The sequence below is a fragment of the Alnus glutinosa genome, chromosome 5, assembly GCF_958979055.1.
Source record: "Alnus glutinosa chromosome 5, dhAlnGlut1.1, whole genome shotgun sequence".
Taxonomy (NCBI): Eukaryota; Viridiplantae; Streptophyta; class Magnoliopsida; order Fagales; family Betulaceae; genus Alnus; species Alnus glutinosa.
Window position 1 is genome coordinate 4265368 of NC_084890.1, and position 16321 is coordinate 4281688.

General features: G+C 36.5%; 1 protein-coding gene and 1 long non-coding RNA gene across 4 annotated transcripts; one reads left to right on the forward strand and one right to left on the reverse strand.

The window, feature by feature from the left end:
* The first annotated feature begins 749 nt into the window (after nucleotides 1–749).
* LOC133868300 (cysteine-rich receptor-like protein kinase 10) lies at nucleotides 750–6854 on the forward strand. Of its 3 annotated transcripts, none has more exons than XM_062305117.1 (7): nucleotides 756–1700; nucleotides 1835–1963; nucleotides 2049–2182; nucleotides 4426–4636; nucleotides 4937–5174; nucleotides 6117–6246; nucleotides 6351–6854. In XM_062305117.1, exons 1-7 carry the CDS (start codon nucleotides 884–886, stop codon nucleotides 6660–6662), a joined length of 1971 nt encoding a protein of 656 aa, XP_062161101.1. In that variant the 5' UTR covers nucleotides 756–883; the 3' UTR covers nucleotides 6663–6854. The 3 variants fall into 3 exon arrangements, with proteins under 3 accessions (XP_062161102.1, XP_062161101.1, XP_062161099.1); XM_062305115.1 differs by having other exon boundaries at nucleotides 759–1721; XM_062305118.1 differs by lacking the exon at nucleotides 6117–6246 and having other exon boundaries at nucleotides 750–1721; nucleotides 6284–6422.
* A 4914-nt stretch (nucleotides 6855–11768) lies between these two features.
* LOC133868001 (uncharacterized) lies at nucleotides 11769–12972 on the reverse strand. The gene is made up of 5 exons (XR_009900266.1): nucleotides 12888–12972; nucleotides 12531–12785; nucleotides 12157–12390; nucleotides 11971–12063; nucleotides 11769–11869 (listed from the first exon to the last, which is right to left on the reverse strand). It is a non-coding gene; the product is annotated as an uncharacterized LOC133868001 (long non-coding RNA).
* Between the last annotated feature and the right edge of the window lie 3349 nt (nucleotides 12973–16321).

Sequence of the window (16321 nt, forward strand, 5' to 3'; positions counted from 1 at the left end):
TAAATTTTTTTTTTTTTTTTTTTTAACAAAAAAATTTAAATTCCGCTACATGTTAGATATTTATCCCCGCTATATATATGTTAGTACAAACATAGATAAAAAAGTGAATTGGTGGTCCTTCCAATTATTTATAGGAGGGATATATAATGAGGGGCCGTTACGTACAATTAATATTTGTATTAATTTTATGCAAGGGAAATTAAATTTGTGGCATTCAACTAGCAAATGACTAGTTTTTTGCTATAGCTATCCATAAATTGCTGGTAACAATTTTTTCAACCAAGGATCTATAAATATTTAAGAAAGTTTTTTAAGAACGGCGCACCAATGTGCGGAAGGGTCATCTTTCCTTCCATTAAATTGACCTTAAGGAGGATGTGAGAGATGTCTGGCTGTTGCCTTGCGCCATAGGGGAAGAATCGAACTGGAGGTGAAGAACTCCTACAAGTCTAGTAGTAATAAATGAAAAACAAGTGACTTTCCATCAATCCAATGTCCATGACTTATAACTTTATCCTTATTTTTTACAACTCTGTCTGGAATCTTTTCCACAATTATTCCTCTTCTAAAGCCGACACAGAAAAAAACAAGGGTTTTCTTTTGGTCCTGTCGTCAAATTATTTTCAGAGAAAAAGTTTATACTAACATGATATTTACAAGACTTATTTTTTCTAAGTTAAAAGCAAATAACAGTGTTTTCTTTTTAATTTTTAGTTCTCTAATAATAAACAATATATTCTGAAGAACAATTCTATAATAATAAGTTTTGAAAATATAATATTGATAAGATGAAGAACAGGATTATAGTGTAACATACTTAATAACCTCCCCAAGGAAGAGCAAGTTTGCCAGAGATTTTGCCAAAAAGAAATTGATCATCAAAATGGGCATGGCTTCCGTCAATGTCTCCATGACTCTTGTGGTCTTTACGTTGCTCTGCATGAGCAGAGAGGCTGCCGGAATTCAGTATTTATACCATTTCTGTTCAAACAGTACTAACCTTACTTTCACTCCCAACAGCACCTATCAGTCCAATCTCTATCGACTCCTTTCCTCCCTTTCCTCCAACGCCGGACATGAAGATGGTTTCTACAACACCACCGTAGGACAAAACGCTTCCGACATTGTCTACGGACTCTTCCTCTGTCGTGGCGACCTTTCCACCCAAGAATGCCAAGACTGCGTGGACATTGCGACCCAAGAGGTGATTAATCCATACTGCCCCATAGAAAAAACGGCCGTGATCTGGTACGAGGAGTGCATGATACGTTACTCAGACCAATCTTTCTTCTCCACCATGAACACGTTGCCTGGAGTTTACGTTCCTAGTCGGGAAAATATTTCTGATCCAGATCTGTTTAACGAGGTATTGATGGCGACGATAAACGACCACTTGGTAAGCCAGGGTACAAATGTTAGAACCGGTGCCAAAAAATTTGCAACGAAAGAAGCGAATTTTTCGGGGTCTCAAACACTATACACTCTTGAGCAGTGCACACCTGACATATCCAGCTCTGATTGCAGTAGGTGCATACAGGAAGCGATAGCGCTACTGTCGACATGTTGTAGTGGACGCCCAGGGGCAAGAATTTTGTTTTCTAGCTGTAGAATTAGGTACGAAATCTACTCATTTTACCGAACGCTTAATGCAATGACAGTACCAACGCCTATGCCATCAATTCTTCCTCCTCCGCCTTCAGGTTCATCACTGCAGGATTCGGGTCAATAGCTCTTTTCTCACGACTAAATTTCATAACGAGTGTCCAGTATATGAGTATTTTTCGTATTCATTCGTTTAATTAGCATGTCAACGAACATTTTATTGATTATACAGGAAAACACAAAATCAGAGTTCTAAAAATCACCGTTAGTACTACTCTCGTTCCTGCTGCGGCGGTGCTATTGGTTCTGGGCTTCTATTTACTAAGAAGAGAGAGACTTGCCGGAAAGGATATTCAAATCGGTAAAGAATAAAGTTGATTGATTTTATATTATGTTTTATTCCTCATGTCTACACTCCCGTCACATTTACTGTTTGGTTTGTGCAGCTGGGAATGATGTTTCAACCGTAGAGGAACCTGTAGAGTCCTTGCAATTTGATTTGGCTACGATCGAAGCTGCCACAAACAACTTCTCGGAAAATAACAAGCTAGGTAAAGGTGGATTTGGTGACGTTTACAAGGTAAGAGATTAATATTATATTTTCTCTTTTTTCTTTTTCTTTTTTTCAAAGGATAGTTTCGATATAAGTATATCAATTTTAATTGATGCAAAACCAGAGCTATCCAAAAGGTAGTTATTAACTAGCTTTAATTACTATCTTTTGGATTCACGATATGAATATGTGAATATCTAGTAATAGTACTAAGAATACATATAAATATAGAATAAAGAAAGCTAGCTGGTCGATATTATTCTTCACTATTTACTTTCGAAAACCTACAACTTTAACTTTCACTACAAGAAATCATACAAGTCGCCACGTGGCTACAGTAACAGTTACTGTAGCCACGTGTCCAGTTTGCCATGTTATCACTATAGTTAGCCACGTGTCATAGTGATAACGTGGCAAACTGAATCTGGGACACATTAGGTCACATGTATTTATTACACGTGACCATATGGCCGCGTGTAAATACTCCACGCGGCCAAACGGACACGTGTAATAAATACACGTGTCTGAATGGACACGTGTAATAATTACACGTGGCCGAATGGCTGCGTGGATTTATGAACGTGTCCATTCGGACATGTGTATGTATACATGTGACCATTCGGGCACATGTATTTATTACACGTGTCCATGTCTCTGGCCACGTGGATTTATACACGTGTCTGTCTGGCCACCTGTATACATGTGGCCGTTCGGACACGTGTATTTATTACACGTGTCTATGTGGCCGCTTGTAAGTAATCCACGTGGCCACATGAACACGTGTTCCATTGTGTGTGGCTGAATGGCTACGTGTCATTCTAAATGTTTTTCCCCAAAAAAAAAAAATAAAAAAAATTAAATAAAAAATAAAATAAAAAAGAAAAGAAAGAAGAAAAAAAAAATTTGTATACTATGCATACTAATATTACTATATACATACATAATGACTCAAAATGTACGCTATGCATATAAATTCTTATATTTAATTTTAAATTTTTTTCTTTTAAATCCAAACAAAAAAATCTACAATCTTAATATTATTACTATATATATCTTAACCTTAAATTTATGCTTTATATATAGGGTTTATATCTATATATAGTACATACACTTAGTGTTAGGGTTTAGAGCTATATATAGTACATACATTTCGTGTTAGAGTTTATGGATATATATAATACATACATTTAGGGTTAGGGTTTACATGTCAAGTTCCTTATATATGGTATACTTATAAGTAAACTCTAACCCTAAGTGTATATTATACAAAACTAAACCTAATTTGGTGCTATATATATACCCTAGCTATATATATACACTATATATTAGTATATATATATATATATATATTAATGTATATATATATACCCTAACTCTCTCTCTCTCTCTCTCTCTCTCTCTCTCTCTCTCTCTCTCTCTCTCTCTATATATATATATATATATATATATATATATATATATATATATATATATATATATATAACACCAAATTAAGGTTTGGTTTTGTACACCATTGCCTTGAACATTTCTACGTTAAAAAAAAAAAAATAGACACATAAAAAAGTTAAAAAACCTATAATTAAAACTATATACATATATGCATAACATATGCATGCATGTAAACGGTTTAGAAACTATATACATTCATAATGACTTGTATATACCATAACCTTAGGGTTTATAGCTATATATAGTAAATGCACTTATTTTTAGGGTTCCGTGCTATATATAAATAGTATACTTAGTGTTAGGGTTTATGGCTATAAATAGTACATACACTTAGGGTTAGGGTTAGGGTTTATGATTTAGTTTTAGGGTTAGGGTTTAGGGTGTCGTTTTATGAGTTAGAGTTTATATAAATTTATGTAAACCCTAAAACATATTTGTGTTTATATAGTATATACACTTAGGCTCGGGTTAGGGTATGGGTGTAAGATGAGTTCGGCCGCTCGTGAACTCGGCTTGGCTCGGTTCGGTTAAATTTGATTCGATCTCTGTTTGAATAATAAATGAGCCGTTCATGAACATAATAATATATTCGAATATTAAACGAGACATACTCATATAAACTCGGCTAGACTCGGATAAACTTGTATAAACTCGTACAAGGCGGGGGTTTTTTTTTTTTTTTTTTTTTCCTTCATGTTATGTAACATTTTAAGATATATTATATATGAAAATTTTCCGAAGCTTTTGATGTTAAGCCTTCACATATATATTCTACGAAGTAAACTGTGATCTAACAATTGTCCAAGCATATATATTATTAGGGTATACTTCTGAATGGACAAAAAATAGCTGTGAAGAGACTGTTGAGAAGCACTACACAAGATGTAAAAGACTTTAAGAATGAGGTTATCTTGGTAGCCAAGCTTCAACATCGAAACCTTGTGAGATTCTTGGGATTTTGCTTGGAAGGAGAGGAAAAGATACTTGTCTACGAATTTGTGGCCAACAAAAGCCTTGACCATTTTCTATACGGTATGCTTTTTTTCTAAGCATTTGTATGACTTTTCTTGTGTCATGATTTCTATTAAACATTCACTTCAATATATTTTTCACTCGATTGATGAATTCTTGTAATCTAAGAAGGTTCATTCATTTTGCTTAACCTCAACAAATTTATTGAGTATTGCGTAGCTTTTGAAGATGCCAGAGAGAAAATTAAAATTGGATTTTCTTTTTGTATTTGTCTTTTTTATTTGATTTTAGTTACTTAAAGCATCTCGTGCCTTTAATTAATTCATTCTAACTCAAATATTGATTCTGATGTATATGTAGACTGTGGTAAACAAAGACTATTGGATTGGACAACACGTAGCAAGATTATAAGAGGAATTGCTCGAGGAATTCTTTATCTTCATGAAGATTCTCATTTTAAAATCATACATCGTGATCTTAAAGCTAGCAACATATTGTTGGAGGAGGATATGAATCCAAAAATTTCAGATTTCGGCATATCAAAGATCTTTGAAGTTGACCAAACTCAAGCGAATACAAGTAGGATCTTTGGAACATAGTAAGTTCTAAACTATATTATGTTTTTTTTTTTTTTTTTGTTTCACTATATTCAGAGAATTATTCGCCATTAGGAAAAAAAAAAAAAAAAAAAAAGCCCTAAAGAAATGGCTTGGGAAATGAGACATGTTATATGTAGATCTCCTATATATCTCTTTCTAAATTAAGCATTAGAATGGTAGAATTCACATAGTTAATTTAAGAAAGAGATGTACCGGAGATGTTGAGAAAATTTAAAATTATAATTTCTCTTGAAAAATAGTAGATGCCTAGCCTATAGGAATTTACACACGATAGTGCTTTTGAACGGAGGAAAAAGAAAAGAAAATAATAATAATACAAAAAACAAATGCACACATGCACAAACACATAATTAAATGTTTCTTTTTATTCTTTTGCATAATCTAGATACTGAATCAATTGATCTTCTCTTTTCCAAACAACTTCATCACAGAAAAGGAGAAAAATATGGTCATTCTTATATCTCTATATGCTAGCTAATTTCATATTTTAGGTAACTAAGAGCATCCACATACGATCATTTAAACACCATTTTCTTTAAAAAAATTTAGAACCACACCTTAAAATCACTCTATATATATCCGGTTCTTTCTCATCCAATACAGTCTTTCATCTTTTATTTTATTTATTTCTCTCTCTTTAAGCCTAACAAAAAGCTCTTCCAACTCTTATCTCTCTTAAAAAAAAAAAAAAAAAAAAAAAAAAGAATGGGATTGAATGTTTTAATGGAATAAAGAATGAGTGCATGTAGAGTGTTTTTCAAAAGTAATTTGTCAAAATAAACAAAGTGATGGAAGTTCTTTCAAATTTTCATGAATGCAAAGCTCTAATATGATCGAATAGAGGTAATATATTTAATTTCGAGGTTTCATATTGTATCCTTAGTTTACTGACATTGTTGTGTTGTGTTGGTGATTTGTAGTGGTTACATGGCTCCAGAATATGCAATATATGGACAATATTCTGTCAAATCTGATGTATATAGTTTTGGTGTCTTAACTCTTGAGATTTTAAGTGGTAGGAAGAATATTTCTGAGGACCTCAAAGGTTATGTAAGTATGAACTAAATATAGTAATTTTTCTCATCAGTGAAATCGTCACCCCTGACTCAGATGAAGAGAATGTGACATGACAAGAATTTTGACAAATTATGTAGGCCTGGAAGCTTTGGAGGAATGGAACCCTCGTGGAGTTTTTGGATCCAACTTTGGAAGACGCTTACTCAAGTAATGAAGTCGTCAGATGTATCCATATTGCCTTACTATGTGTTCAGGAAGATCCAGCCGACAGACCCACAATGGCATCAATAGTTCTCATGCTAAACAGTTTATCCATTGCTCTTCCATCACCTCATACAAGAATCGAGCCAAACAAAGCATTTAAGGAGCAGGAGTCAGATCAATTGTCAAGCAAATCAATGTCATCGTCTGTTAACGAAGTGACTATTACTGATCTACACTCTCGGTAGTGTGATAAAACAATCTATGACCTAATAATATTGAGTGTGAAACTGGAATGCATGCATGAACGCGTATATATTGTTACAATATTTTAGAATGTTATCTTTATTAGGTCTTTATTCAGTTTTCTTATTCATCACTGCTGTATCCCTTTAATGGTTTACTTCAATAGTGGAGATGTAACTCTTTAACGGTTTTAATCGATCTCTTTCTCTCTCTGCTTCAAGTCCGCTCTCTATTTCTTAATATATTTCTACACATGAAAACCCATTATATTAATTTTGACTCTAATGTATATACTATATAGCATATATAACATTATATTAACACATGAATCTACCTATTGGCCGTACTTAAGTTAGGGTTACGGGCAATTTTTGGCCCAATAACCTTGGCGGTTGGGCACCGGCCACTTTCGCTATCCACACATTAATGGATGGATAGCAGTATATGGGTATGCAGGTGTAGATATTATCCACCCACCCGCATACCCATTTACGTACATATTAAAAATAAATAAATTAGCCATACACGTTCCTCCCTTTCTTTCTCGTCACCTTTGCAGACTGCCAATCTCTCTTTGTATTTGTTCTTAATTGGTCTGTCTCTCTCATTCTCTTTGTTTGTATCTCATATTTGATAACTATTTTGAGTTTCGTGGAACCAATCTGTTTTTGGCCTTGCCTCTTACTCTCAAATCGAAGGACTTTTTTAGTTTTGTGGATACTCTTTGCGTAATTTTTTTGCTTAGTCTTGCTTTGAAGTTAAGAAAAAGCACGTCTAGCTAGCTAATTGTTGATGTTGTTGTTTGAAATCGCCTTCATCTCCCAACCAATTTCTTGGGCAGATATCCAAAATAACCACCCGGGCCTGTGGGGTTTGGAGATGTTCTCAGCCTGTAAGGGACGGTGTATAGCCCTAAACAATACTGACATGACAGTCTCAACCAACCATTGAATTAGTAATTGTTAAAAAAAATAAATAAATAAATTTTAAGGCTAGTTGGGATGAGATAAAAATTTTGAATATAGCATTTCTTATCGCTAATGCATTTGTTCCTAATTGATATATTTATATAAGAGAAATACTTGAAACCATATTTTGATCCCACAAGTATTCCACAGTGCTGTCATGTACATGGCAGTTTCGGCCAACGGCCAATCCTTGATTTCATTTTTTTTTTTTTTAACAAGAACTTATTCAATATTTGGTTAAAACTGTCACATCAACATTATATTGTTAAGTAATTGTGAGATAAAAATATAGTTTATGTTAAACCACCAATTATCTCAAAAGCTTAAATTGATAGAAATATGTAATTTAATTATTTAATTAATACTTTTAACAGTTTCTAGCCTTACTTTTTATATAATAATTCACGGAATACATAGTTAATGACTACATACTTACTACTAGTACGTACTGGGTGATTGCAAAATAACTCTCTTCTAAAAAAATAAAATAAATTGGAGTTATACGTGGAACAAAATATGACAGTATCGCTTTATACCCATGAAGCAGTTAGAAAAAAGGAATACTTTTAACTTTTGCTTTTACCATGAGAAGAAAAACGATACAGAATAAACTAAGGAAAACACATTTATGCTCCGTTTATTTCGGAATAAAATTTTTTCTCAAAAATGATTTCGGCATTTTCTGGTGTTTGGTGGGCTAAAAATAATAGTCAACCGAAAAATGATTTCTGTTTGACCAAAAATACTTTGTAAATTTTGGAAAATGATTTACGCTTTTTAAAAGTGTAAGTCATTTTTCCTAGACGGCACACATAGTCAACCCTCTTTTAAATGACACAGTCGACTTTCATACTCAAGCAGTCGACCATCACCAAATTCTGGCACTGGTCGGAATCCGGCGATATCTGGTCACTGTCGACAGATTCTGGCAATACTGTGCCAGATTTTGGCCAAACTACCTAGAATTTGGCCAAAATGGTCGAATCCTTAACAGAACAGCTGGGATGGCCGGGATCCGGCCAGAATGGCCAAATCCCTGCTAGTTCTAGCCGGGTTCTAGTCAGAACTAGTAGGGATCTGGCTATTCCAGCCAGATCTGACACAAATGGCTAGATTTCGGGCCTCTTTGCCGGAATCCGGCACAAAGGGCAAGATTCTAGCTACTTTAAAAATAAAATTTTAAAATAATCCCAATTTGTAAAATGTATGATTATTGTTAGTCAATATGTATATCTTAGTTAAACATAATTTTTTAGTTGTTTTTTTTTATATTATTTTACATCAATATTTTTATGTTATGAATAAAAATTGATTTTTATAAGTTAATATGATTGGATGAAAATATAAAAAATATTTGTGATTTTTCGTACGCACCAAACACCGAAAAATGTTTTCGGTGGAAAATACTTTCCTAAAAAATTACTTCTCAAAAAATATTTTACGATGGAAACCATTATACACCGAAACAAACAGAGCATTAACTTTTTCAAAGTTGGAGCCCTTTTTTGATTTGGCGACGTTTAAAGAGTTGCAATTGTTTCCCACATACTTTAATTAACAAGTTGGCAAATTTGTCTATATATATATATATGTTAACTTTTTCCACACACGTGGGTCATTTTCCATTAGAAAATACAGAAAAGGCTAATGGATAAGCAAGCATGTCGATTGCTGAAACTTCTAAGAGTCGATTGCCACTTTCTAAATATTTGAGGCTAGATCAAAAAATGGGTCCAACTCCATGAGGATAAAGTGTATTTTCCTCAATAAAATATAAGATAAATTATTAAAAGTGACAACTATTTAATTGCCTAGCACTGCAAAAAAACATGATTTTTGTAACTGAGTTTTAGTGGCCTTTTAAGATGTCTGAAATGTGACTAAACAATAGTGACCTTTAATTATTGGCCTTTCTAGAAGGTCAGTAATCAGGGAGTCAGTATTTAAGATTTAGTGGCGTGTTGTTTTGGCACGCCACTAATTAAGGCAATTTTTTTTTTTTTTGAAAAAAAAAAATCTACAATCCATCTATTAAAAGCCTGCATTTTAATAACAACAAGCCAATCCATTTACAATCCATTCTATTACATTTCCATCAATCTATGACCAACACAATCACAACTACTAAAAAATCAAAACAAAAGTTTCAACAATCTATTACATTTCCATCAATCCATGATCAACACAATCACAACAATTTGCATTTTTATCGATGGAAATGAATCACAAACATATAATATATATATATATATATATATATATATCATAGAGTCATAACAATCAAAATAAAAGTTGCAACAAACAAAATACTCTATCAATCTTTGTCAAGTGGTTCATAACAAATTATACAGATTACAATATATGAACAAAATAACCCCAAATGTTACCCAATATCAGTTGTCAGTAAGATTTTCATGACCAGGTAACTGCACAACATTTTCTGCAGCAACTGCGAGTGATAAAACAAACATAATTAGCAAACAATATGATCAACTCATAATCAGTCCTAAGCATTGAGCAATGTGTGAATTTAAACAAACGTAATCATACCAAGAAAAAAAAAAACCATTAATTCTTACCTGATCCCCTATCAACAGATGATATCACATTGATCTAATGCGTAGAATTTTTGTCTGGCGCTGCGTTATCATTAGACTCCGGGCACGGATAATGACTGGCGCCAAAATGACTCCATTTGGCTATGGGACATAATATGAGACTGTGCCGCCAACACCTCATCCATTTGTGCCTTGTGTCGTGCCTTCTCACCCTCAAGTGCTTTATTGATCTCAGAAGTGACCATTTCTTGCGAGAAGCTAGGTTGCCTTTGATTCTGTGATTGTGGTTATGAGGGTGTATGGTATGAGCGTATGGCCCCCCGCACAGGCCAAATATTTGGCCCAACTAGGGCTGGCAAAATGGGTACCCGACACGACCTGTTTATGACCTGTTAAGACTCGCGACTCGTTTAAGCTAGACCCAAACATGACCCGTTTATGTTAACAAGTCAGCGCTCCAGACACGACACGACAATTTCACAGGTCACCTGACACGACCCGTGAAACCCATTTAGCATAATGGGTCGTATCGGGACGGCACGACCCGACACGACCCGTTTGAACATTCAAAGCTAAGGGCAAGCCATTATCTCAAAACCAAATCAAAATCCACAATCAACACCTCAAATTTCAACTAAATGTTTCACTTTCAGCAATCAAAACAAAATTAAATCGACAATCAGATCGCAAAATCCTTTAGAAACTTTACTTGCTTCTTGTAGATATTGAAGTAGATGTTAAAGAGGACCAAGAGGTTCCAGAGCCCAAACAACGCCCTGAGCTCCAAGTCTCCAACGTCTTGAACAAGCTGTTGGATTCTACGCTCTCGCTGGCGCTGTCGGGCATCGAGGTGGCCCTGAGCCTCTGACCTCCAAGTTCTTCGTGTCGCGATCGGAATCAGGCGCGAGGACAGAAGACCAGGGCCTGAGCTTGAACGAGTTCGACGAGGACAGAGTCCACGACCGGCGAGGGGAGTTAACAGAGACAGACACATTGGGGAGGCCGTGGGGCTTTGAAGACGACAAGGAAGACGGCGCAATAGACAGACGGGGAGAAGAAGAAGAAAATGGAAGAAGAAGAAAAGGGGGCAGCGTTGAAGGAAAAAGAAAAGAAGTTAGGGTTTTTTTTTTTTTTTTTTTTGTGTTTTCACTATTCAGCTAATAATAATTAAAAAAAAAAAATCGTTTCTGGCGGGTCACTTGTGGGTGACCCGTGACACAACCCGCCAAGTCAAGATAAACGGGTCAACCCGTTTATAACCCAAACTTGTTTAAGGTAAACCCAAACCCGCTAATTTCGTATCAGATTATCAAGTCGTGTCAAAATTGCCAGCCCTAGGCCCAACCTGCCGAACTTTGCCTACGTACTCCGGCTTATTGCTGAGCGCCTGGGCATACTCATCATCATGTCTCCAGCGTATTGTTCCTTGTGCCACGCTTGACGATTCAGCAGGGTCGGTTGGCATTAGTTCTGCCATCCTCTACTGCGTGTTGTATTAAATGTTGGTGTGTCAAACAAATGTGCATTGTAAATAAGTTATCACACATATAAGTAAAACAATATACAAAAGTTGAGTAGCATACACATCTCTCCTTCACTATGTCATTTGGATACCTTCCATCCTTCCTCGTTTAAGTTTTTATACTCTTTTGCTCGCGTCGGAGAAGTGTCATTCTTGACAGCCTGCCGAAAGAATAAAACATTATAACACACAGGATTATATATATATATATATAACACATAATGTTTACACCTATATGTACGGGATAAATTGGTGCACATACTTCTTCATGTGACAACCTTGCAAAACTTTTGGTTCCCGTGCAATGAGGAGTATTTTGCAATGCTTATAATTGCTTCATATGATTAGCATACTCCTACACAAATTAACATTCTTAATATGTGAACACTAACACAACTAAATGAAATTAATGAAACTACATAAAATAGGAATATAATTCATGACTAACTTGATACTCATCATCACACCATTTATCCAACAACGAAGCCAAGTCCTCTGGGTGGTAGTTGGAGAGTTTTCTTTCCCCTACTCTTGCTCGTACTGTCTCAGGAGTATCGCCCTGCCGAATGCCCAGGTCTTTTTTTGCGATGTGTTTCCAATTCTTGAGCTTCACACCCATATCCCAGAATGGATCCCGTTTTACTTTTTCTAAATTGTAACTTGGCGGGATGTAAAAGTCCACCTAAACAAGTTGGAAGTTGATAAATATAAAGAAAAAAAAAAAAAAAAACATAACAAGAAATAATATGTGCATATATATATATATATATAGATGCGCACGCACGCACACACACACACACACACAATACGTTGTAAACATACCATCAAGGCTTCCTATATATCCTCCTTTGTATGAGCCGGTACATATGCCTAGTTGTCCCATAAATGCACATAGTTCCTGCTCCTTATTAGCTTCCCGGTCTGTCATCTAAATTTATTGGCGCTGAATCCTACGGGTTGCCAGCCTAGATTATACTCCATCACGACCCTCTTCCCCACGAGTATCTCCCACGCCTTGTGCGGCTATGTAATGGTCAGCACTTCGAAACAAGTGCATGCTGCCATCCGGATTAGTACCTAACACATTAATAGTTACCGATGTTAATCATTTTGATTGAATATTAACTACAAAACATAAATATGTATATACCCTTTAGATTTATAAAAATACATACTTACCTATTGTTCGGACCTAATTCTCGCATAGCGCCTGTGTAGTAGTCTCGTCCTTGGGATGTGCATCATACAGGCCCTCCAAATCCTGTGCCTCGTTATCGTTCAGAGCCTGCGCATCCATATCATTCGAAGCCTGCGTCTCGCCATCATCAATACTCGACATGCTGTAGGGAAATAGGCATTCCACGTGACCAAGAAAACACAACCCTAATTGGCTCATCGTCGGCGGCAAAGGACGCAAATGATCAAATGTTTCATCTTGCATGTCATACTGGTAGCTCGAGTGATCATCTGCGAATACTGGTCTGTACCCTGACTTTGTGTGTGTAGGGTCGCTAGGTCCCGATCCCTTGCCCCTAGACTGCCTCATCACGCATGGGATTCTATAACTCATTGTACCCTGCGAAATATATCACGTATTTATACATTATATATCAATATACTAGATAAGTTATGCCAAAGCACATATTAATATTTTATACCATTTACAAATGATGTAATAATTAGTTAGCAATCACCAATCAATGTAGAAATAAATAACATGAAACCATTTAATTAAAGTTAACTATATAATTTAAAATTCTAATAGAATCACATACACTTGGATTGGATCTACGTCGAGTCGGACGTAGTCAAAGTCAGCCTACGGATTATGGTCATTATTATTGGTCAATTGGAGCGGCTCACACTCGTGGTAGTTAGAACATGCATCATGATACCCTTCACCATGACCAACGTCGTATACGTTCCTGGGTTTAATTCTTATAGCCCAGGCCCAATCTGGGTCCCGTTCATCTTCAACGTAAAAAACTTGATCAACTTGTGTAGCTAGCACGTACGGCTCATCAGTGATCAACTCTCCCATGTGGACAAGTTTTTTGAAGTTGATATGCAATAGCCCATACTCGTTCGCCTTGTACCCTATGTCGCTTGTGGTGTCCGCCCAATCACACTTGAATAGGACGCACTTGGTCTTGTCGTAGTACTCGACCTCAATTATTTCTGTCAACTTCCCGTAGTACATTTCGCCATTTACGGTTTGCACACACACGCCGCTGTTCTGAGTCCTCTTTTCTCGCGTCATGTGCTTGAGTGCGAAATAGTTTGCCATTTACAACATATCTGTTATAGATGATTGCTGTCTCTTTTCGGCCCTCTACAATGCATCACTAATTTGTCACCCATTTCCTTCCTACCTCGATCGTCCACTTGATCGATCTGTGACTATATTACATACAATGTAAATATCCACATTCACAAAACTGTTCATGATGTTGGGCTTCTAACTGGTCATCCATAGTTCGCCCCCTATTGTATGATCGCCTAAGCGTATCCATGTGCATCCTACAATTGAAAATTTGTCGCATTATTATTCACCCTAAAGGCTGTAATATAATTGAACATGCATATTTATGTAACGCGACTTACGCTTGCAGCTAAAGGAACTCGTCAGAGTTCCTCGTAATATATCAGTGAATCTGTGTCAATCTGATACGGTCGAGGATGACTCATGTTCCCGCCCCCTTTGAACCATAAGGATTTCTGTGGGTTTTGTTGTGAAATGTAAGTGCGTTATCTAGATACCTCGAGCAAAATGTCACCAACTCAATCGCTATGTAGCCCTTAGGTGTTGCTTTATTGCGTGCATTAGATTTGAACACCCCAGGGCTCTTACATAACAACATCATGCAAGTAGTGCTAGTTAGCCATTGTATTCTAATATTGGAAGATTAAAATAATTATTAAGCATGCTCAAATATTACCTCTCTACCAGATACATCCACCTATACTGTATGGGTCCCCAAGTCGGCATTCAAGATGCACGACCAAGTGAATCATGCTAGTAAAAAAACCGGGGGGGGGGGGGGGGAATATCTATTCTATCTTGCACAAAGTGACACAGACGTCACCCTCTAGTCGGTCCATATTCTCTTGTGTTAAGTTTGTAGAGCATAGGCCCTTGAAGAATGCAGACATCTCAACAAGAGGTCTAACCACGTTACTTGGCAATGATCTGTACAATGCAATAGAGATAAGTTGTTGCATCAATACGTGGCTGTCATGACTCTTCAAGCCTGATATCATACGTTCTTTAAGTCTTACACAATGAGAAACGTTAGAGGCATATCCGTCGGGCACTCTCACATTTCGAATCACTTTTAAAAAATGTGTTTTATTATCATTGGAAATCATGTGGCATGCTCCGGGCATATAGGTTCTACCATCATCAGCCGTGAACGGATAAAGTTTAGGTCTCAAACCATTTCCACCAAGTCTATGTGGGCTGCGAGGTCATCTTTCGTCTTTTATTTGAAGTCAAGAATTGTGCCAAGTATGTTGTCTATCAAGGTTATGCCGCAATAAATTATCTTTCCAGTACGGCAACTTGAAAAAAATACTTTTCTTCTTCCAAATTACATTTTCAGTCAATGCTTCTCCCTTCTTCTGCTTCTTCCTTTTTTTCTTTTTATCCATGTTTGCCATGTCCGCGTTCTCATCCCCAAATACCATACCCTCTAACTGTCCCAAGATTTCATCTCCACTTTGCACATGGGGGGGCACATTCTAATTCTTGTGTTCTGTCAAATGTTCTTTTGTTTCGCCTCTACGGATGGTCCATGGGCAAGTATCGCCTATGCCCCATATAACAAAATTTATTGCTGTGTTTTAACCATTTAGACCTTGTTGAATGTATACAGCAAGGATATGCCTTCTCACCCCTGTTAGGCCAATCAGACAAATCTTCGTATGCTGAGAAGTCATTTATTGTCCACATCAATTGCGCTCGCATCACAAAATTAGTTTTCTTCGAGGCATTGACTGTACGTACCCTTACATTCCATAGTTGTTGTAACTCCTCAATCAATGGCTGAAGGTAGACATCTATATCCATTCCAGGTGAACTTGAGCCTGGGATAATCAGAGATTGATAATATGAATAACATTTGTTTCATGCACATTTAAGGAGGCAAGTTGTACGGAACAAGCATTACTGGCCAAGTGTTGTTGAAAGTGCTCATGTTCTCGAATGGATTAATCCATCCGAGGTTAAACCAAGCCTGACGTTCTTGCCGTCGGTTGAAAATTCTAGATATAAGAGGAAGTGGCTTCTCTGACTTTTTAAGCATGTTATAGTACTTATTTGCGTCACCTTCAGCTGGTTCTTCATTCCACCCAATTTCTTCACCCCCCTGAACCATAACCTCAGGCTCACAATTGTCTTTTCTAACTTCGTGTATGCTGAAACCACGCAACATTGCGTGCATGTCGTCACCCTGTTTTATGCTTCCACCAGCCGCATGTGTGGCCAAACAATTCGAGTAAGAACTTGCAGCAGGACCCCGTACATGCTTCTCACCTTGCCAAAACCATGTAGTGTATGTAGTCATTATTCTCTTACCCCCTGTCAAGTGGGCAAGTAGGACACCAGGTGGGTG

Bases quoted from the DNA above. Each gene is read 5' to 3' on its own strand.
- LOC133868300 (XM_062305115.1), top strand. From the start codon at position 884: ATGGGCATGGCTTCCGTCAATGTCTCCATGACTCTTGTGGTCTTTACG. The intron at 1,722-1,834 runs GTCAATAGCTCT...TTGATTATACAG, and splicing joins TTCATCACTGCAGGATTCGG to GAAAACACAAAATCAGAGTT. The intron at 2,183-4,425 runs GTAAGAGATTAA...ATATATTATTAG, and splicing joins GATTTGGTGACGTTTACAAG to GGTATACTTCTGAATGGACA.